The 23830-nt window shown below is 32.2% G+C and overlaps 1 protein-coding gene across 1 annotated transcript; it reads right to left on the bottom strand.

Annotated features, from left to right (window-relative positions):
* Positions 1-218: 218 nt before the first annotated feature.
* Positions 219-23681, bottom strand: LOC148621328 (tyrosine-protein phosphatase non-receptor type 9-like). The gene is made up of 12 exons (XM_088575511.1): positions 23624-23681; positions 17892-18035; positions 16003-16092; positions 15077-15201; positions 13801-13906; positions 13182-13292; positions 11918-12585; positions 10877-11040; positions 9124-9205; positions 8620-8770; positions 7443-7650; positions 219-5295 (listed from the first exon to the last, which is right to left on the bottom strand). The coding sequence occupies exons 1-12, from the start codon at positions 23663-23665 to the stop codon at positions 5063-5065; spliced, it is 2124 nt and encodes a 707-aa protein (XP_088431637.1). The 5' UTR covers positions 23666-23681; the 3' UTR covers positions 219-5062.
* Positions 23682-23830: the final 149 nt, after the last annotated feature.

Raw genomic sequence — 23830 nt, 5'->3', positions numbered from 1 at the left:
ACACAATAAATTATAAAGTACTCGATGTGGTCAGACGGAATAAAACTGATAAGCATTCAGATCAATATTCAAATCATGTTTTCCTACCACACAGTAATATTTTGTTCAGAATGTGCAGACTATTTGTTGACTATTCGTTACAACTATCTCTTTAGTGGCATTAAGTTGGGCATAGATTAAATCCTTTTGTCCTTTCCAAAGCCAACTCATAGAGGTACTGTCACGTACAACAATAATTTATTCCAAATTGTAACAAATCATAAATACAAAGAATAAGCAATACACATTGACAATGAGATTCAATGGTAAACATATGTATGGAAAGAAATTAAAAATTTTATGTTCAACATTGAAATTTTAGTCAACAATACTATGTAAAGGCTTATTGTACAATGAAAGGCCAAAACAAAGTTGGCATACTGTGAAAAAAAAAAAAATAGGTGTCAGTATCTGTATGAATCGACAGTTTAATTTGACTATTTGTACTTTCCACAATGTTGAATCATGAGTAAATAGTTTATTTTTTTAAATTTTCACAAATTTTGACATTTACATCTGTTAATTGCCATATCCACTTTACAGAAAAAAATTGAAAGTTGTAGAGACTATTATAACTTAAATAAGTTTATACAAAAGGCAATTATACATAGCTATTTAGTCATTGGTGGTATGTACACAAAAAATAGTTTTTACATTTAAGAAATTTTATAACCCTTCACTAAATTCCTAATTATATGATTGGAAACATTGTGAAAAATTAATTCTACCTTTCACTATATTGCAATTTAAACTATTCCTTAGCATTCAAACTATTATATGGTTCAATCAGCTTGCTCTTCTCAAAATTAACAAAAAACAAGTACAAGAGTCACTGAAAAAGCAGAGTATATCTTAAAGACAAAAATAGAAAACTGTTGTCATCAAATCAATATCAGCATTTAGATCATGTTCATAAATTCTATAGAATGAGGGTAGGATCTACATAAGTTTCTTTCAAGTTTAAAAAGATGCTCATTGCCTTTCCTGTACCCTTTCTCATTGTTTTGTAAATATATACTCTAATTACCGTTCAACCTAAGGCAATATTTAAAAAAAATTACCAAAAATACCACAGCACTTAAACTTATGGAAAAGATAGGGCTTCATTGACTTGTAATTGGGAAAAATGCCATAATGCCAAAACTATATGTCAAATAAACTGTAAAAGCTCTGTTTTATATATGACAAATATAGCATCCTGATTGTGTTCCTTACATTAGCTGCTCTTTGGAGCTTGAAGAAATTGATGTATACAGCTTCTTTTCGGAAATAACAAACAGAAAGTACAAAAGTGGGTTGGTATTAAAGTGCTAGAATCTGTAAGAATCAGGACAAAATTGAAAATTAATAAATCATGCTGAGAAAAAACACACTCATTGGACAATATGGATACACAGTTTATGGTCTATTGAAGACAAACTGGCAGTTCCTTAGAAGTGTTTTAAAGCAAGTCCAAAGTTACACTAGAATTACAGGAGAAAAATGACTTATCTCCCTTTGACAATAAAACAGCAATGCATTTCATATAATTTATACATTGTATCTCTAATAACTGACAATTAAAATAGAAATGAAGGCCATATCTGCATTAAAAACAGCACTTAAAGAGTTCATAAAAATGAATGAAAAAATTCTGTATGTGCATTAGTAACAGATGTTTTACCTTATCCTGTAAGACATATCATAATATGTATAAAGCATGATCATAATATTGTATTTTACTAGTATTTAGGACTATAATATGCTATTGATTAATACTTCAACTTATACTTCATCAATAATAAGGCCAAGAAAATAAATATCTAGTTTCCTGCTACCAACAAGAAAAATTTGGTAAGTACAGAGATTATTTTATTTTCCAAAAACTTTTCACATTGAGTAAATGGTGAAACAATATAGACTTTAATGGTACTTGAGCCAAAATGACAGTAAAATTAAGGAAGGCATAAGAAAATAGGGTAGGTAGGATTGCAGGATACAGACATATTATTTTTTTGGTCTCTAGTACAAAATATTCCTATTTGATATTTTTAGTTAGTTTGATTTGTTCTCAATATTCATGATCTTAGTTGAAATATGCAAGGAAAATACTTGTAATATTTATACAGATCTCAAACTTTTTTTTACAAATCTATTAAAAAAAATGTTAAATTTCATTTTTGCACACAAGTTTCACAACTTGCTACCAAACTTACAGCATTGGTCAAAAGAAAGTAAATCACATATACTCACCTAGAACAAAAATGGCAGGTAACAGAATCTTGAATGATAGTCTAAATGTATTTAATGATCAAAACTAGTATCACATAAGACTTAAAAAAGCACAATTAAGCCATAATAAAAAAAATTCCTAGATTCTCATCCCCAGCTGACACAATTTCTTTTAATTTTTAAAATGCATTTTGAAAAATATTCCCCTACTAAAATTTCCAGAAATATTCCTTGTATTGTGAGGACCCATTTTTAGCTATAGTTTTTTTTTTAGTAAACTTTAAGTTTTAATATCATAATTTTTCACTGCTACTTCTTTTTAAAATGGTTCCAAATTTGATGAAAACTGGTATACGTGTAGCAGTGGAAAATAAAATTTCAATACCTTTGTGCTGGAAAAAATAGGTCACAAAGCACACATAGACAGTCATAACAACAACTCTTGTTTTTCAGCACTAATGACAGTTACTGAAGGAAGAATAAAAAATAAAAATAAAATTCTTTCCCATGCCCAACTTTTTCTGAATAGTTGGATGAGAATGTATGAATATTTTTATCGTGGCCTTATCTTGTCATACAAAATACATTTAATCTTGTGAATGAATGTATTACATGTAAATGCTGCAGGACACCCAAATATCTAAAAAAAATCCCAATAAAAAATTGGACATCAATGCTGATAGCAACATAATGAAAGTGATTCTCAAAGAATCTACATGATACATCTTGTTTTCATGCTTTTTTTTAGGCCAATCAAAGGTAATTCTGGATTTGCAAGCCAATATTCTTCGAAACAAATGAGGGAGGGAGGCATTTCTTTTGACCTTTTTTATTTTTTGCTTAAAAAAAATATGGCAATAACAGAACATTAAGTGATACCTCACGTTTATACTGGTGGGAAAAGGGAGACAGCAAAATCTTCAAAATGGCCAAACTCAAAACTAACGTTTTGGAATTTCCTGAAAATTAAACTTAACCTGCATTTTGTTACTTCATGGTACTGAACAAGTGTGTAAATTAAAAAAAAGATTCATTGACTCATTCTCAATTTATCATCTGGAAACCGTCTGGAGGCTGATTGACAGACACACAACTTTTTGCAAGGTAACACATAATACCACTTTGTGTGGTATGGTATAAAAATTAAAGAGGGTGCTTATTATACTGTTCAAAACCAGAAAAAGGTGATGGAGATATTATTTCTTTCATTTCCTTGACAACATAATTCAAGTGGGTATAAAGGAGGCAACGTAAAGGAAAGGTGGAATGGCATGAGAACCAAATAGTTAACTAAATTTGGCCTTATTTTACTCATTTGTTTGTACCTATTCATTAAGATAAATCCTAACTATTACAATTAGCAAATCTATTGACTTTTTTCCTATGAAGAAGATGTCAAATTTTATTCATTCTGATGTCATGAAATAAAGTCTTGACTCAAGCATATACATTGTATCACATAGGTAGATGATTCAACATTTTGTACTTCTGAAGTTGCATCGAAAACATCAACAAAAAATTTAAAAAATTAAGGCTTAATTTTAGATAAAAAAATTAAAGGCTTAATTTTAGATAAACAACTTTTAATTCAATAATAGTTAGATATAAACTGTGTTAGATAAAGGATTAAAGAAAACTGTAAATAATAATAAAAAAATGTCTTCTACAATAACATTGTTATTACTTATTAGTATCACAAAAAAAGATGGAAAATATCAGACAGTAAGAAAGTTTTCAAAAAAATGTTAAAGATGCTGACAAAAAATCTTTTCTTAAGTGCCAATAGAATATATAAGGTACTAGAGGAAGGCACTATTTGCCTCCAGATTCATTCACAGAAGCAATTTTAAGCTAAGTCTATATGTTTCATTCATTTTGTCAAGAGTTCTGACAACCACTAATGAACAATTTAAAAGTATCTTCCCCGTATCTGATATGTTTTAATGGAAAAGCTCTGACCTTTGAAATAAACAACAATTATAAATTAAAAAATTCAAAGTTATAAATTATCATCGTCAAAGTGAAAAAGCCAATTTGACAGCCCTGCCTGCTTCTTGTGTGGAGATGTGCATAAATTATGAGAAAATAATCAACAATCCAGAACTTGTTTTAAGACATAAAAGCTGTTTCCAAAATTCAGCAACTACATGTACAAGATTTGTATGCTCAAGTTATATTCAGATCAACTGAATAGTTTAATGAGGTAAGTAAATGGTGGCACCAAAATAATGGCCTATACTGACACTAAATTGTCAGCCAAAATTACAAATATTACATGTAATATGACAAATAAATAAAAAAACATTGAATTACATTGACTTTAAGCCATGTAAACACAGTTTTTGGTTCTCAACCCAACTTTTGTTAAACCTTGTTGCATGTTTTAATAAAATCTTAATTGTTCTGACCTTTAGATGTCCATAATACTTACAGCACAACTTTCAATAAATATGATAAATCTCTGTTTTGTAAAAAATTTTGACTGTGGACACCAAAAAAATCAAAGAAATCTTTTAATTAAAATTTTCAATCAATAAGAATAAAAATCAATGCTGACTATCCAGTTTATATTAACCAGGCAATTACCTAAACAAGTGAGTTCAATTTTTTTTCATATCTGTTTCTATTTATATCAAATATATTAAAAAAAGACAGTGTCAAATCCGGCCAATATCATCAAATCAAGATTAATTCTTTATGGAAGAAATTTGATGTCTTCTTTACTCTACCATACTCGAGGAACCAGAAATTATATTTACATGGCCTTAAATACAGTATACATTAATATACATTAAGCTTAATTAATATACATTCATATTTCATCACTTTCGCTATCGCTGTCATCAAAACCTGATAAATCAAGTTCTTCAATGTATCCTTGTCTATAAGCGTGTTCTATGACAGCAAGGTGACAGAACACATACTGATCAGGCATCTGTATTGCAAAGGCTCTTTGTGAGCGGATCTTTCTGACTGTCTCTTTAATGTCCACTCTGTGAGTGTCTTCTAACTGTCGTAGTGAAATATCAATAGTCATGAAGGTACCTGAAAAGTATGCAAATAAGATATTGAATAGAATAGCAACCTAGTGCTCAGCAATTACTATTATATGATAACATAGATTGTATGCACAAAACAAAGTTAACTAGAGAAAAACTCTAATATGACATGCTTCTAAGCTATTAAGACCAAAGACATGGTAAAAAGCGATAAACAAATGACCGGCATTTTGTGCAACACATAGGCAGCGTCTATTAAAAAAATATGAACAAAATAGACATGTGGTTCAGTAACTAGAGAAAACATAAGTAAATGTTAAGACAGAGCCAATTTTCATCACAACAAAAGAAAAGTTTTATTTTAGTTTGATATGTTTGGTCATGCACAGTGGGTAAACTTTGCTAAATAAAGACAAAAACAAAGATTTACATATCATGGCTTTCAATACCTAGACTGGATTTTACAAGGCAAAAAGGAACAAGGCAGAAATTGGCAAAATTGTAACTATATAAGCAGTTAAAAAGATCTGTAATTGTAAAATAAATTTAAAAAAGAGCAACTTTGCTGTAAAGCAAACAAGAGGCTCCCATGAGCCTGAATTGCTCACCTAGTTGAATTTTGCCTTTCAAAGGCAATAAATTTAACTAGAAGTTGTCCAACAATTTTGACTCAAGAATTCTTTGGTAGGACTTACCATAAGATCTTCTCAACAATTGAAAATTTCTTTTAATCTATTATAGTTTTCAAGATATTGACTGAAAACTGTTAAAAAAACAAGAGGCTCCCAGTAGCCTGAATCGCTCACCTGGTTAAATTTTTGCCTTTTAAGGACAATAACTCTAACAAGGAGTTGTCAGACAATTTTGACTCCATTTGATTCATTGGACACATTTGTAAGCCTTATAATAAGGATCATTTCAGCAATTGAAAGCTATTGGCTAAACCTAACAGATTTGGAGATGTATGCAAAAATCTGCTGTCTGAACCATTGTTCTATTTTCAGAAATGGCAGCCATGTTTTTTCAGCCATCAAAAATCTGTCATTTCGTTAAGGATACCTTATAAAACAAAAATACCAACTTTCATTGAATTCTGTATAGCAGTTTCTGAGGAGAAGGTTTTTTAAAGTAATGACATCATGAACAGAAAAAAAAACATCCAAAAAGGGGAATAACTCCAACATGGGTCAACAAATTTTCACCAAAATTTGACCACAGATAGATCTCTTCATGCTGAGTAATTTTATCCCCGTCAAATTTTGGTTAAACTTAACCGTTTTGGAGATATATGCGAAAAACTACTGTCTGACCCTAATGTTCAATTTTTAGTAACAGCGGCCATGCTTTACAACAGATCAAAAATCCAAAAAGTCATTTTGTTAAGGATTCCCTTTAAAACAAAAATGCCAATTTCATTGAATTCTGTAAAGTAGTTTCTGAGGAGAAGATTTTTTAAAGATAATAACATTAAAAACAGCAATAAACATCCAAAAAGGGCAAAACTCCAAGATGGGTCAACAGATTTTCACCAAATTTTGACCACAGATAGATCTCATCATGCTGAACACTTTTACCCGATGTCAGAATTCGGCTAAACCTAACGGTTTTGGAGATACATGTATATGCGAAAAACTACTGTCTGACCCCTACGTTCTAGTTTTAATAACGGCGGCCATGTTTTTCCATGGATCAAAAATCCTCACATCAGTTCTATGCACGATACCCAAAGAAACATTCATACCAAGTTTGGTTCCAATTGGTCAGGTGGTGTCAGAGGAGAAGATTTTTTAAAGAAATAACATTCAAAATAGCATAAAAACATCGAAAAAGGGCAATAACTCCAACATGGCTAACATATCAAAATGTAAATTTAACCACAGATAGATCTCATCATGCTTAACAATTTGGCTAAACCTAACAGTTTAGGAGATATATGCGAAAAACTATTGTCTGACCCCTACATTCTAGTTTTAGTAACGGCAGCCATGTTTTTCAATGGATCAAAAATATCCATATCAGTTCTATGCAGGATACCCCAAGAAACATTCACACCAAGTTTGGTTCAAATTGGTCAAGTAGTTTCAGAGGAGAAGAGTTTTGAAAAATTGACGACGGACGCCAAGTGATGGCAATAGCTCACATGGCCTTCAGCCAGGTGAGCTAACAAACATTAGATCAGAGTATCATACTCACCTGTCCTTCCAATACCAGCACTACAATGAACAATAATTGGTGGGCCATGTGGATGTCCATGCCAAGATGACCCTAATCTCTTTGTAGCATCAGCCTGGCAACTCCTCACTCTGAACAGGAAATCAAGGAATGCTATACCAGTACGGGGAACACCATAATCTGGCCAACTTGTAAACTGAGTGTGGGTAATGTGTCTTGATTCTCCTGACTGGAAATAATAAATAGTTCAGAATAAATCACGTTTTTCAGGGCATAAAGTATTCTGAGGGATAAGGCCCCAGGCTGTTTTTAACACTTTTCATCAAAATCCACTGACTAAGTGCACCTGTCTATTATGATGGCATTTGAATACCTAAGTGACTGCAAGTAAAAGGTATTATCAGAATTAGAAGCTTAAACTTTAGATCTTCTTTCATAGTCTTTAACTGAGGAAACACTAAAAAAAATCATTAAAGCTATCTCAGAGAAGTCACTCATATATACATTCCTCAGATTCCATATATTCATGATTTAAGCATTAAATTAATGCTACAAAATCTTTTAACCCCACAAACTTAGGCATTACCATACTTAGGAAAACCCAAGTAAAAATATTGATCGTCCTGATAGGCACTGTTCAATTTTAATCATTACCCTGCTTGTGAAGCTTAAATACACTTTTCTGTTTAGATGAGCCCAGTTATTGCAAACCTAAATTTATCTCTATTTTCAAACCCCTACAAAATCTTTGTAATACACGTATGCAGAAACAGACCAGTGTTAATGAAGTCCTATGATGCAGCCATATTCAAATGAATTCCTCAAATACCCAATCTCTCTTCAAACCTTACATATTATGAAGAAACAGACCAGTGACAGTAAATTTTTAAATCCTACAGACTTCAACATTAATCATGTTAACTGAGTGTGTTCCGCCAGGCAAGACTCTAAAGGGTAATCAAGGAATACAAAGCCCCTCAGTCTGTCATCCTGTGTGCAACATCATACTCGTACAAGTACAAAACTTAGTATTATCTATAAAAAGTCGAGCGACTGTAGATTTTTGAATCCCTAATCAAACATTACCAGTAGCTGATTAACTCTTTGTTTCATTCAGGCGAGACTCTAAAGGGTAATCAAGGAATTTAAAAAAAACTAGAGGAAGTCGCCATTTGTTCAACACCATACTCGTACCAACCTTAGTATTATGTAGAAACAGTCCAGTAACTGTATAATCCTGGTGTTGCTCTATACCAGTGTTGATGACTATGAACTCTTCAAACTGTTCCTCAGATTCCTCCTCCATTGGCCAGTATTGACCACACTTCATTCTACCTCTTTCAACCACTCTATAATAAAAGTGTCCCAATTTTTTAAACAAATGCTCTGCTCAACTATGTCTGGTATAAACCAAATAATGAAAAAACTAAGTCAGTAAGGTCCTCTGATTAAATTCCTGGAAAACCATTACAATTCTGGTAAATTTGAAGCAATATGCATTTATCAACATAATAAGTATGTAGATATCCTCAAAACAATGTTTAAAAGATATTAACTTGATAAATGTGTTCACATAAAATAAGCAATTGATAAACCAATTGGCAAACAAGGGGCTGGTCAATTTGGCAAAGTGAAGATAATAGTTAGAAGGAGAAACATACTGCTACTATCCTTTTTATAACTATACAATTGTAACATGTACCTTGTTGTCATGACGATGACCATTACATGACAGTGCCACACCATTCTCCAGAAATCACCGAAAGTTTTATTAGGTAAGGGACCTGAAAATAGACAAATGAATGTGATTAACAATAAATAAATACATTAAACATGACAACAGTAAGATTACAGGGGCGGATCTAGGAAGAGGGGAGGAGTAATTACGAGAATCAGTATAAAAGAAACCAGATTATGACATGTTTAATGATTAAATATGATAAATTGTCATAAATTGTCATATTCAGTATAATATTTAGCAGATTAAGATAATTACTTGTTTTTTTTTCTTTGAAAAGAGGATTGTACACCAATTACACCCTCACCTGGACCAACCCCTGCCACCAATGCAGTCTTTTCTTTGAAAAGAGGATTGTACACCCATTACGCCCTCACCTGGACCAACCCCTGGTTTACAACAATTTTAAAACCAGAGAGCAGGAAAATCTAACTTAAACAAACACCTTATAGCCATATGTCCCCCTCCACCACAGGGTACAAAACAAATTCTTAACTTGTGAAGCAGTTACATGTTGTTAAGTCATAATAAGGGCATTATGAAGGATAAAAAATACCTAAACATGAAATTATCTATTTTTCTCTAACTGTATACTTATTCAATTACATTTGTGATCTACAGATAAGCACAATAAACCATTCCTATCTACATCTTAGATGTATAGATATATGAACCTCCTGCATTATTATAATTTTACTTTTACCTATTAAAAAGTATAAAAAAAATAAGACATGAGTGTTGCTACTGATTATTGAGTTTACCCTTGTTAAGACTCAATGCCTCAGTTCACTAACAGGAAGTAAGACATACCACAAACTGTAATTGGTAAGTACTGTAAATGTACTGATTTGCTAATTTTCACTGATTCTGTCCAATGAACATACTTACGGGTATCAATTTAAGCAGATTAAAAAAATGATAAGCCTTATACAGTGTTAAAAATCAATTCAACGGGTACTATTTTTCGCCCTTTTATGTTCACTGCGAAAATAGTGACCCAGAGAAAACACAGTGGGCTTTAATAAGGAGAAATAAGGAGAAATTAGAAAATTGCTTTGACCAGTTGATGATACTAGTGTAACCTTCTGTCTAACAGACATTATTTTACAAGGAACAGGGAAACCAAAATTAAAAAACTGGAAATCAAAATACAGAAAAAATGTAAGCCAAACTAACTATATGATAAGCCCTGCTAACCAACCAAGAAACAAAGTCATCAAACAGGAAGATGATGACACTTGAATCAGAAATCTAATACCAAGATATGATATACCTACATTTTGTATACAAAGAGCCTCTGTCATATAATTACCCTGTAAGTGGCTATAATTAGTAGTTTCAGTAAAAGAGTAATCAAGGGAACCGAGATTTGAGTGGTAATCAAAAGAATATATTCCAAAGATAAAAGTCTAGACAAAGAAAAAAGACATTCACAACAAAGAACATAATTTAACCAAAATATTATGTACAAAAGTAAATAACCAACCCAGACTCAACTAAAAAATGCAAGTATGGGCTAGGTGCACTAGTAGGGAAAGAACTGTAAAAAAAGGGTAAAAATGGATTAACAGATGGATGGACATATCTCCCACTTTCAAATTAGGGATATAAAAAAGAATAACAGTAATATCCAGTTTTAAAAGACAGTGGATCCATTTTTAAAGTGGAAATTAAAACTGGAGTTTGTAATTGTAACTGAGACCAATACTGCAACTACCTTGAGTAGAAATGTATGCATTATCTTGATTATACCCGTCTACGAAGTTTGCATTGATGTAATCTGCTGAAGCGTCAGCCCCTGTGACTGTAGGTAGGACGACTCGTGAGTGATCATAGCAGAGAACATCAGAGTATCTATTCTTTGGCAAGTTATATTTCATTCTAAAACAAGAAAAACAAAATTTCAAAATAATTCATTCACATGTATCTTGAATTAAAACACAAATTCTCACTGTTGAGAAAAAAATATAATATTTGTATTAATTTGCAATACATATATATTGTAGGCAAGACCTAATCTTGTGTGAAATTTATCTTTTGGCATTCTTGTCAAATATTGATATTTACAGGGTACTTTTTTTTTCTCTTAGCTCTGAGTTGTTTTACATTTTAAGTTTGCTGTTAGCTAATGTATAAACAAGGGTGTACTTATTTACATTTAAAACATAAAGATGTTTGTTCATAAATGCTCATAGCATTTATAATGTATGTCATGAATATGTATATAGAATTTGAAGAAATAAAAACATTTGAAAGGATCCTGTACATATTATATGAATATAATGCAGGTGAGTAATTTTGAACAACAAAACATGATAAAGGAGAAAGTTCAGTAAGAACCCCTTTTGGCCCCATAATTTGTATGTTTTTTTTTTTAATTTGATTAGAGCTGATCTCTTGGTAGTATGTTTGTTGTGGTGTAGTAAAATGGTCCTTAACACTGAATATGAGTTATTTTTAGTGAGATTTATGACGTTATTCCAGAAATAACTGTAGGCATTTGAGTATTTTTTCAAAAAACTGCACAAAACTTAGTGTTTTCCAGCTTTTTCGACAGACTTTTCCGATTTCAGCCAAATTTGAAAGGCATTTATGACCGTATATGTCCAAATTATTACCACAAATCAATCAAATCAGCTATAAAACACATTAAAGAGAAACATCATTAAATTTTCTTGGGGTTGACTTTGATTTTGAGGCCAAATTTTGTCCATACTGGACCAACTTCTTTGTGCTGGTTAAAGTTTACGGCACTTACTTTGATATACTCAGAGAACCAGTTGGAGGCTCCATTTTTATGTGTGCATATTCATTATAAAGTCCTTGTCTTTTTGTCTTTTTAAGATGTTTGACAAGTTGTTCAACAGTTATTCCTGTAGCTTCTTCCATGTGAATTGAGTCCTCTATAATATTATTTGAACTAGCAGACACTGGCCTCTTTTTCGGTGGGATATCAGATTCTGTTTCATTAACATTGTCAATCAAATTTCCATTTTGCATTTTACTGTCTTCTGAAATTTTTACGTCAGCATCATGCCGCCTTTTAACACTTCCATTGGCAAATGAGTCATTTTTCTCAACATTTACTTCTTTTTCTTGATCAATTAACATCTTCTCTTCTTTCTCTTTCTCTTCTGAACTGTGTTTTTCTTTCACCGTCTCTTTTGAATCCTCTGAATCAATGTCACTTATAATCATACAGTCAGAGATTTCACTTGACAAACTTCTCCTTGATACAGATCCTGAATCATAAGAACTCTTGCACGGGAAGAAATATGTGTCTAAGTCAACAGACTGTTTGAGTGATACCTTGTGACAAAGTTGCATCCAAGCACTGTGACTATTCATTATGGTTCCCCCAAGATGAACTGGGAGGGATTCTGTTGGTATATGAAGGGGTAGTTGTTGTAAACTAATAGTGTAGACCTGCAAAATCAATCATTTCATGATTTTCTTTAATGATCAGACCTGCACCTGTTGTGAATTACATAAATATCTAATGATGGGTATTACATGTATAATATGATTTAAGAATTTGTGAAGCTCTTTGTTCAAATTTTAAAATAACATTGAACTTGTTCATAATACACTCCTATCTTGTTATATATCGCTGATACCTCAACCGAAGGGAACATAACATGCGCTTGGGCCTGCATTGAAAGTTTAATCAAATACATCTTACTGTATATGTCATTTTTGAAATACTTCTCTTCCAAAAAGATGATTTTGAGTGATTCATGATTCAACGAAAATACATATATAGGATTTCACTAATGCTTCACCCCTATTATTGTTGTGTTGCAAAAAGCATTGGATAGCCTGTATCAAGCCACGTTACAAAACTTTCATCTAATTGCAATCTAACATAACCGTTATGAATGCCACACCATGCTGAGAAGCAATGATTACTAATTTCAAAGACTTCCCCTTTGGTACCAAACCAACAGCCTCCACACTAAAGGCAAGAATATCACTGCCAGTCTAGTTCTTACATTCTGAACAAATACAACCATTGTACTTACCCTATCCCTGAGCTTTTCTCTAACAAAGAGCTGGAGGATTTTAAAGGGAGCTTTGAACCACAGAGGTGCTGTTACTATTAAAACTTTCTTCAGTCGAGCTGGACATGCTCCCTAAATGTAAAATGTGAAAAAAAAAATTCATTCACCATATCAAAATTAAAAAAAGAAAAATAAGCAAGTTAAGTTTTCACAATACTCTTTACCTTGTATAGACTAATTCTGTGTTGTTTTTTTTTCAAAGTCAGAATCAAGATAATAAAAATTTATAATGCATTGCATAATGTTCTTATAAATGTACATGAGATGCTTATTTCATGTACCTGTTACAATTTTGGAAAGCATGCATACTATCCACTATAAATCATGACTATTTTTAAATTTTCATTCAAGGATGGTCCATAATGCTGTACAATTTCAGAATTTTTTTAAGAGATGCAATCTTTTACTTAACAGTTTCTCATCACAATATTTTTCATCTTTTTCTATAGATTTTATAAAATTAGAAAAAAAGTAATAACAGCTTTGCAGATTTTATTTAGTCCCTTTAGTTTGTACCCTATCAAAAAAATTTCAAGCCATACATAACATTCCAAGCTTAATAAAATTGTGATGTGCCTACCTTCAACAGATTGAGGATTTTAGTGCAGAGCTCATAATCAAAGTTACCATATTTGGAATCTGTCATATCATAAATAAATACTAAGCCATGCCTCTGTGTATCATAACTGAGGATAAAAAAATATATATTTATAACATCAAACTTCAGTACAGATCCGTGTAAAATTCAAGCAAGTTCACAAGTTTTCACTGAATGTTTATATTGCTGAAACACATGCAATAAACCCAAGAAACAATTCCTATTCATTTTAAAGTGCAATTCCAGGTCAAATCCATGATAGTGACTGATTTAATGATTTGAAAATGTGGTGAAATCAGTGTTCTTGGATTCCTATTTCCCGTTACCAGGGGCAAGTGAAATTTGGGTCAGGGAAAGTTAGGTACTCAGTTACACTTTCCTGTGGCAAGTTGAAAACTTCATATGCTGTAAGGATTTGTTTTGTTTGGAAAGCAGTCATTGACAGTGGAAAAGTTGATTTTATATGGATCTTTCCCGAGGAAACCTCAATTTCTGAAAAATCCTAGAACACTGGAAATGAACTGCATTCAGATTCTAGTTTCCTTGTGATTTTTTTATGCTATCATCATGTATGTGTAACCAGTCCAAACTCCTTTCACCATGCTACTTCAACTCTATTATGATTATATGGTATCAAACAAGTTTTCTTGATAAGTGTATCGCCAACTTCCTGACTTTTATATTGACATATACTTAATTTCCAAAGCAGATGTTTCAAGATAAACTACAAATAAATGGCAATGAGTAATAGGTAAGAAATGTCATGAAAAAAGGTTTTATGAACATGAAATCATAAAAACATCTGGGAAAAAGACACATGTTCATAAACCATATAGTCTAGAAACATCACTCAAATACACCACAAAAATACAGGATGGCAGCTGGAGATTTTGATGTTTAATTTTATCATAACTATTTTATGCTAAAGGCCAATAAAGCAATGAATTCTCATACAGCATGATCCTTCCTAAACAAAATTAAGCAGCCCTTTGTTGGATTTTAGTAAACTGAATCACTTTAAAAAATTTTAGGCACCATTATTTCAGGTCAATGCAAAGTGAATGGTAAGTTTGAAGGGCTTTTGGCTCCCCTTTTACAAAAAAATTCAAGGGCTATACGAAAAAGTGATGGGACTACCACACTCAATTCTCTCCTAGATTTATCCTGCCTACGGAAGTGTTTGATCCTCATCTAATATTTTCAGCATATAAGCACAGATTTTTATAAAACTTTTAATAGAATATCATAATATTTGTACCTTTCCAAAGCAGCATCAAGTTGGTAGAGTAATCCTTTCAACACAATCTGATGAGTTGCATCCCTTGGCTGGTGTAACCGGGCCGTGAACAAAGCTACTGCTGCACCATGTTTATCGCGTCCAGGCTACAATAATTGTAAAGAATATTTAGCATACAAAATACAATGGCAGATCCAGGAGAAGGGTGCAGAGGGTTGATAAAAAATGGCAAATAATGTTCTAGCACCCCCCCTTTTTCTGAGGAACCCTGCCTGGCACCTCTGCTTTTCAAAGTGTCTGGATCTGCCCCTGAAATATGAAGAATGCAAATACACTGTAAAGTAATTTGAAGTTGATTTTATTTAATGCCAATATTTTGTGATAATAGGTGAAAGAGAGAGAGCTGAAGCATTTCTTTTTCTTGTTTTTGTGTGTCCAAAACAGGAGGCTTATCAACAATGTTCAAAGCAGAAAAAAATTATGTCACTGCTGAAAAAACTGCATTTAAAAAAAAAGGCATGAGTTGGTGAATGGACAGACAGACACTATGATCACTACATCATTAATATTTGACTGAAATTGGACTTCTTAAAAAGATCTGAAAATTGCACAGGAACCAAAAAATTATTTTTAGTTGGTCTAAAATAAAAATCTATGAATAAAAACCTACAGTTGTTTAAAGTGATTAAATTAGAAGTATTACTGATAGCTACTATAATGTTAGTGTATACTGTATTCAAATTTATATATGGGAATATGTAAAACATGCAATTGTCAACATGCATTCTGAGTACCTTTAAATTCAAACTAGGTCAATCGGTACAATATGCTACATGTACATGTATTTTCTGCTGTATGAAAATATCTACTCAACCCAGGAATTAAGCACCAGAACTTATATATAGACCTGTATATATTGTTTTAATTTTAGTACTATAATTGACTACCAGTATTGTCAGTTTCTCTGTAGCAATTTCTCTCAACAGTAATTCATCATTTCCATCAATATGCAGTAATTCTTCCTTCTTTCTTGTTATCTATAAAAAACAAAACAAATGAGTTCGTTCAATAAGGGCAAAATTTCGCCTCAAAATTAAATTCTACTTGAAGAAAATTTAATGATGTTTCTCCAACCTTTTTATTGTGTTTTCTTTTAGTTGATTTGATTGGTTTATGATATTCATTTGAACTTATACAGTCATATATGCCCTTCAAACTTGGCTGAAATTGGAAAACTGTTAAAAAGGCGGGAAAACGCCAGAATTAGTGTAGTCTTTCACCCTTTTAACAATGGCTGCATGCATGTTCATTCTCATGCTTCAAATATTTTATGTATAATTGTCAGTTACAACTCGTGTGAAAATATCTTAAGTGAAAAAATGTGTGGCCACTTCTGTTCCACTCAGAAACCATCTTAAAAATTGCACAATTATCAAAAGGTTTTTGCAAAACTTGCATTAATACATACTGTTATCTCTGAAATAATGTCTTAAATCTGGTTAAAACTAGTATTCAGTGCTTGCAACCATTTTACTATACAACTACTACCTAGAAATCAGCTTTAATCGATTTTTTGAAAATACACAAATTATTAGGCCAAAATGTTTCCTTACCAAACTTTCTCCTTTGTACATGAAGAGAAATTGAAATGTTTTAGAGAAAAACTTTAAGAATACAACATGAAAATTCCAAATTTATACATGTACATACCAACATGTAAACAAATCTGGTTCGAAACGGAGGAACTGACAAAGTGTGATAGCTAGTAACTGTATATTGGCAAAAGGCAATTAAAAACTAGATAAAATGATGCTCCCGCATTTAACCTTCATACAGCTATATCATAACTCATAATTGTAAAAAGCATTTTGTCAGATGTGTTATTGTGTCTATGAGACACAAATGATGTTTTGAGTAAAACTCAGCATAGCTGAACGAAACTTAAACTCAGTCTGTAACTAATCATGACAGACTCACAAAAACCAGTCAAATATCTTCAAGCATTTACAAAAAAAAAAGCGAAAAACTATTATTTCAATACAATTTTTGAAGCGTAGGGCCAGTTATTTTGGTAAAACTCGGCGTAGAAGAATGAAACTTACACTCAATTTGTAATTAATCATGACAGACTCACATACCAAAAAGCAGTTAAATATCTTCATGGGTTTACAAAAAAAGGAATGAAAACTCTTATTTCCATAAAATTTTTAAAGTCCAGGGCCCATATTTTTGGTAAAACTCAGCGTAGCGGTACAAAACTTTAACTCATTCTGTAACTAATCATGACAGACTAACATACAAAAAAAATCAATTCAATATCTTCAAGGGTTTACAAAAAAAGTGCATAAAACTGTTATTTCCATGGAATTTTTTAAGTGCAGGGCCAGTAATTTTGGTAAAACTCAGCGTAGCGGAACAAAACTTTAACTCGATCTGTAACTAATCATGAAAGACTCACATACAAAAAATCAGTTCAATATCTTCAAGGATTTTCCAAAAAAGTGTGGAAAACTTATGGGACGGACAGAATTACGGACGGAATTACAGACAGACGGAATTACGGACGGATAGGGGTAAAACAATATGCCCCCCAACTTTGCGTTGTGGGGCATAAAAAGTCTCCTCAGTGACATTTATATGTATCTATATCAACTTAGGCCTGGTATGATTGTTTTAATTGTCTAGCAGAAAAATCACATAGTACAAAATTGAATACTTTACAATGTGCAACAAGGTTTTAGAAAGATATCACCTGCTACATGTACATCCTACATTCTGTGCCAGACTAAAAACATTTAATAGCCCCCACTTTGAGGGGGTATAATAAATATGGTACCTCATGATTGATGTACAAATCTATGGCCCTCTTTCGATCGAACTTTCTGGCCATCAGGAACTTGACTGCCGTCACCCATGGCAGTGGTTCTGCCTTCTCTTGCTCTCTTATCTTGTTAACATACTCTAAAAATCCTTTGACTTCCTGTAAATAATAGTTCATTCTTTTGTTTACAATCGAAATGTGACATCATGTGTCTAATGTATTGTAAGATTTACAGAAAGTGACAGAAAGCATTTCCTTTATTCTGGGCAAAGTACAAATACTGTAAAGGCTGTACAGGAAAAAATGTACACAAACACTAAATATAGCACAGCTGTATTTACACCTCAGTATTTGTGTATGGAGACAACCACAGAATAAAACACAATATCAGTTTCAATGTTCTCACTATTTTCATAACATAAATTAAATAGCCATATAGAATTTCTTGAATTTTACAGGATCTGCTAACATAAAATTCATAGGTTTTCTTGAACTTTCACTATTTTGAAAGATTATCTTTTTCCAAAAAAAAAAATCTATGACAACCTAATCTAAAATGATTGATTGTCCAATGTAAGATACTTTATGCAAGAGATCAAAGAATTGAATTGATTGGACATGCTAAGCTATATAGAAGTAACAACCTGCTGGAAGGCATGTCACCCAGAGTATGACCTTGAAGGTTGTCCTATTGCCCAGTGTCACATATATTTTAACCCCAGGGTCAATATTTCCCAGGGGTCAAAATATCGTATGACACCGGGACAAGTGAAAACCCCATTCAGACAAGAAAAAGTTAAACAATATTTGCCCTGGGGACAACAAAATGTATTTACTAAAGGACAACATAAATTTCAATATGGGCAAGTCGATGCCTGATAGTGCCTGATAGGACAAGGTTAATAAAATGTTGACATCATTTCCTGTCATCTCAAAGAAACATATACATGTACTTCTGACTCCGAGCCAACTTGTTGCACCTTGTTCAACTAGAAGCTGAATGGTTGGGGGGAAAAGCAGTAATCACCAATTTTAATGATTTTTGTATGAATTAGCCAGTATTGAACTTACAATCTCCATAACTTGAGATGAGTATGCTACTATGATACCAGTGAAATACACAGTAAAAGATACTACAACAGGTCTAGTCTTATAGACTTATTAGACCTGGTCTATAATGGTGACTCTCTCATATCTGATCAGGCATGTGATGTAACAGGATTCTTTTTTACCCATTACACAATTGAAACAAGAAATAATTTTAAAGCTTAAGACTGCCAATGTTTTGTTAAAAAAGTATAAATGTCACTAGACTAGCTAAGTCCCTCTCTTAAAATTTAAGAATAAATGAAAAAAGTTTTATTGATTGCATTATAAGAGAGGTTACAAACATAGATTCCTGTGTCATATATATAATAAAGAGGATCTAATAGCAAGACTTGAATGTCACATACATCACAAAAATTGCAGTCCATTTGGCTGAACATGTTTACATTAGCATGACCAGCACTGAAAACAAGACATTATTGGTCGCCTTTAGGCCACAAAGGTTTTGTTTCTTGTCATACAAAAAACTACAGGGTGACCCTGTTTTTTTTTTTTTTGCATAAATAGATCAGATGACTGTCTTATCACATTTCCTTAATATTATTAATTAACATATGATCATATCCTGCTTTATATCAGGAAGAAATTTCACATGATAATACATGTAACAAGATAAACTGATTGTTATTAACAGTTTTTTTATCAAATATACATGTACATTTGTAATTCAAAATTACTTTTCAAAAGGTGAATTAAATATTTTATCATCTGAATGTACATTGTATGCTATCAAATAAGTACTATGGTCAGAATTAACATTACAACAATGTAAGAAGTAACAATACAGGAAATCAACCTGATGTTTTCCCCAATTTAACTCTAATTTGGAGTAGTGAGCTATTCCTCATCAAAAATTTACCGTTTTTATATAAAATCACAGGAATATTAATTGGTTTTGCATTTTTTGTGAATTTCAAAATTTTCCAGTAACTTACATATTTTGTTCTGGTAGAACTTATGCATTCACGCCCATTCAATTCGAGATATTTTTTTCAAATACTACCATGAATACTCTAAAACCCAATACTGTTAATCTTGAACTTGATAATTACAAATTTGATAAACATTAGAATGATTTTAAAACCTAAACAAAGCGATTTTGTATAAAAATGTCTACAATGGATAAATTATATTTCCTTCACTTTGTGCTGCTTCATCAAAACATACATGTACAAATGTAGTATATCACAGAAGCAAAAGAGGAACCAGTAAAATCAAGAGCTTAAAATAGCATTATAGCAGCTCCATTCTCCTATACTTGAAATTACAGAATCATGATATTTGATGTATTGGACCACTTAAAGTTTCTTCAGGTTTTGTCAAAATTTGGTCATTGCATAGTGTTCCACCATAAATAAGCTCCAAATGGAGATAAATTGTTGACAAGTCCAAAAATGGACAAATGAAAATTTTAAAACAGATATATTGTGGGTTCCAGAAAAAATGAAATTGGGTTTCAAGAACACATTTTTTCCAAATTTACTACTGAGTAGGTGCCACAGAAGAGGCAAAATACTGTAACTTTTTTGTCATTAACAACTTCAATGATTTTCGTGTCTTATGGAAGCTTGATGAAGTAAAACTATATTTATGAAGCATACAATTCCTACACATATCAGGATAAGAAGTGTTAATAAAATATGATCTTTTCACGAAGACAAGTTCTATTTAACCCCTACTCTGTGATTTGCTGAATGTAATTTGTAAAGCTTACCTTTCCATAACTGGATCTGACATAGTTCAGATTTTAAATAGGTGTTTTTCCAAGGAATGAAGATTATATTCACAGGGACCATCCTAGACCCAAAATTCAGGGAGACTTTACTTCTCCCTCTGAGAAAAATAGGGAGAAGTTTCAAATCTCAAGGCAATTTCTCAGTGTGCACAAGTTTCATTAGTTATTAAATTTTGAATGATGTTCTATAATGACATTCCTTTTTTGAACAACTTCATCTTTCTAAAACTATGCAAAAAGACAAAAAGGTATAAATTATTAACTAATGTATTTGATTTGTTTTTCAATTAAAAGACATTAAATTACATGTATTATAAAATTTCATATCTAGTCAATCTATTGTCTAAAAAGATAACACATGCACCACAGTTCATTAGTAACAAGATTCATATAGCCTCCTCTTTTTTTCATCCTTTCAGATTTTCAAGGCCTTGGCAAAGTCAAACTTTTTCATTGAAGGACCATCCTCTGAAAATCTCATCAAGTCATTCACTGAACTATTGTTTAAATTGGTTCTCAACCTTGACTTGATTTGATTTTGGGTAGAGAATCCTCCTTCACATGTTGCACTGTTCATTGGTAGAAGTGTGCAGCATTGAAAAAGTTTTACAATATTTGGCATTATACATGTAGCTTCATATTCCATGCCAAGTTCTTCACAAATTTCACTTAGGGAGGAAGTTTGAAAAGAACCCATAACAAGCCTTTTGTATTGTTTATATTCCATAGGCACTTGTTCATTGTCAATTCCTTGGATGGCAAAATGATCAGCTAAAACAGCACCACTTTGGTTTCCAAATGTTGCCAACTCTCCTTTTCTGTGCGCAGAAGTAATGTGAAGAGGCTGCAATACTTGCATTTTTTCTATCAAACTGATCTTTTAAATTGTTCATGATGTTGTCTATATATTGTGACATAATAGATCTGAGGATGTTTTTCTGCTGTGAAAAGAATCTGACTTGAACTGCATTATGTCCTGCTTCAATCTCTTCATGATCATCACATTTCTCACATCTATCAAAGCCATCAATGTTAGTATCAATGGCCTCTTGAACAACTGATCTCCTACTTCCACTGTCAGGTCGCTTGTACATGTATGTAACATCATTCCCATCCATTGTAATAAATTCTTCCAGTTTATCTACATAGATGCCTTCTGCCTCTTTGAAATCAAGAAGAGCTTCACAGGTACTTTCCACTTTTGGTGTAATTTTACTCCTTTTTTACTCCAAATCCTTTGTTTGAAAAATATGACTCAATCTTCCCAGGAATGGCTATATGTCCATCAGCATATGAGTGAAATGAAAGTGTACTGGGAAACTTCTGCATAAATCCCCCTTGCAGCTGGATTGGCGGTTTCTCCATGCTCAAGGGCTTTAAGAAGAGCAGGGTGAATCCTATATATCACTTCTATTGACTTTTGAAGACGTTACCACCTCACAGAGTGAATTTGAGCAAACTTTACTGTGGGAAGGTATAACAGCATTTTAATTTCCCTAAGCTTATTTGATCTAAATGCAGATCCACTGAAGTAAAAGAAAATAATTGCCACTGTGTCAGAGTATTTCTTTTGTGTAATTTCTTTGGAAAATTTCTTCCTTGGCGACTCGATCGCATTTTCAGCTATCTTTCACTTTCTACCAGGTTTCGGCGTTTCGCCTGTCAGCCACGCATGTATCGAAATTTTATCTTCAGTGTACAATGTTTGTTTAATCAATGATACATTTTAATTTTCAGTAACTATTTATTTGTAAACTCAAACAAAGGAAAATTAATTCATAGTTTATTATGTTTACTGTCACTTTGGGGTGACTTTCGATCAACTTTTTCTATTTTAAGGGTGACTTTTGCTTCTCTTTTGTGGTATATACGGTGAAGTTTGAAACCAAAAAGCAACTTTTTTGCCTCAGTCAGTCCCTAGGATGGTCCTTGTATTCAATTGCCTAGCTTTGCTTGCCTCTAAGACTGTTCCTTCATATATGCGAGCAGAGCTAGCTCCTAAATGTGTAGAAATTCATAAAAAAATTCATCACATTAACCAGTTGAGAAACTTTCGTCATAACAAAATACTACAATGCTACATTGTATCTTATTGAAGCTTTGAAATATTTTTTTTAAAATACCTAGACAAAATGTTTTAAAGACATATTTGTTACTATTCCAAATTGCTATGCTGTCTTTGGAGACAATTTTTTATTTTGCTTGATCACCTAATGTCAGATTTAAAAAATAAATTTGTACCTCAGTGAATATTATGTTTCATGTATTTGATCAAAACTACAAAGACATTTTCAGTAAATCTACACCCTATAACCTAATAAAACCCAACATCTCATGTCAAACACAAAACTGTTCTGATACTATAACAAAAATATTTTATATATCAGGGATCGACATTAACAGTAGTCCAGTAGTCCTGGGCCACCCTAGAGAACTGGAGAGGACTACTTGAAAAATAATAAGATCTAAGAACAGAACCATCATAACTCTCTGCAGTCTACCTGTTTTACTTTTGAGGTGGTCCTGTTAACCACCAAACAAATGAAGTTTGTGTCAAACCCTGTATATCCTTTGCAGACACCCACAGAAATCCTAAATCAATCTAAGAAAAAGTTGTAAATGAAATGGTCTACTTCTGTTAAAAGTGAAGCTTTATGCTTTGTTCACATTCACGCCACTTGTACCTTCCTCATATTATCAATGGTTTACTGAAAACTTTGAATAAGATTTAATTCTCAGGAGGAAAAGAATTATTTCATTTTTAATGAGCAGCTGAATTTATGAATATTTCTTAAAATTCTAGGTCTCCTCAGGCCTGTAAGATGCTTTATTGTTTAGGCAATTTGTTGCAACTTCGTACTGACGTCAAATATTTAAACTGTGTCCTTCCTTACAACTGTTTTACCTTTTCTTCTTCTGGCGAAAGATTCGCACTGGCACTTGCCATTTCATTGAAGCGGAAGTAAAATTTATTTCAGTTTTGCGACAACCGCAAAACATTGTTTTTATATTAAATGACTTTGTGTGTAAAAAATATTGTATTTTTTACTTAATTCATAAATTCTGATTAAATTCATGTATGTAAAACATTGAATCGAAATTTTGATTTGTC

This window comes from Perna viridis, chromosome 3, assembly GCF_037379345.1.
Source record: "Perna viridis isolate PV_CMFRI_1.1 ecotype Kerala chromosome 3, ASM3737934v1, whole genome shotgun sequence".
Lineage (NCBI taxonomy): Eukaryota > Metazoa > Mollusca > Bivalvia > Mytilida > Mytilidae > Perna > Perna viridis.
This window is presented reverse-complemented; position numbering and strand designations above follow the sequence as displayed.

Bases quoted from the DNA above. Each gene is read 5' to 3' on its own strand.
- LOC148621328 (XM_088575511.1), bottom strand. From the start codon at position 23,665: ATGGCAAGTGCCAGTGCGAATCTTTCGCCAGAAGAAGAAAAG. The intron at 13,293-13,800 runs GTAGGCACATCA...TTTTACATTTAG, and splicing joins AAATCCTCAATCTGTTGAAG to GGAGCATGTCCAGCTCGACT. The intron at 7,651-8,619 runs GTTGGTACGAGT...TATTATTTCCAG, and splicing joins TGTTTCTACATAATACTAAG to TCAGGAGAATCAAGACACAT.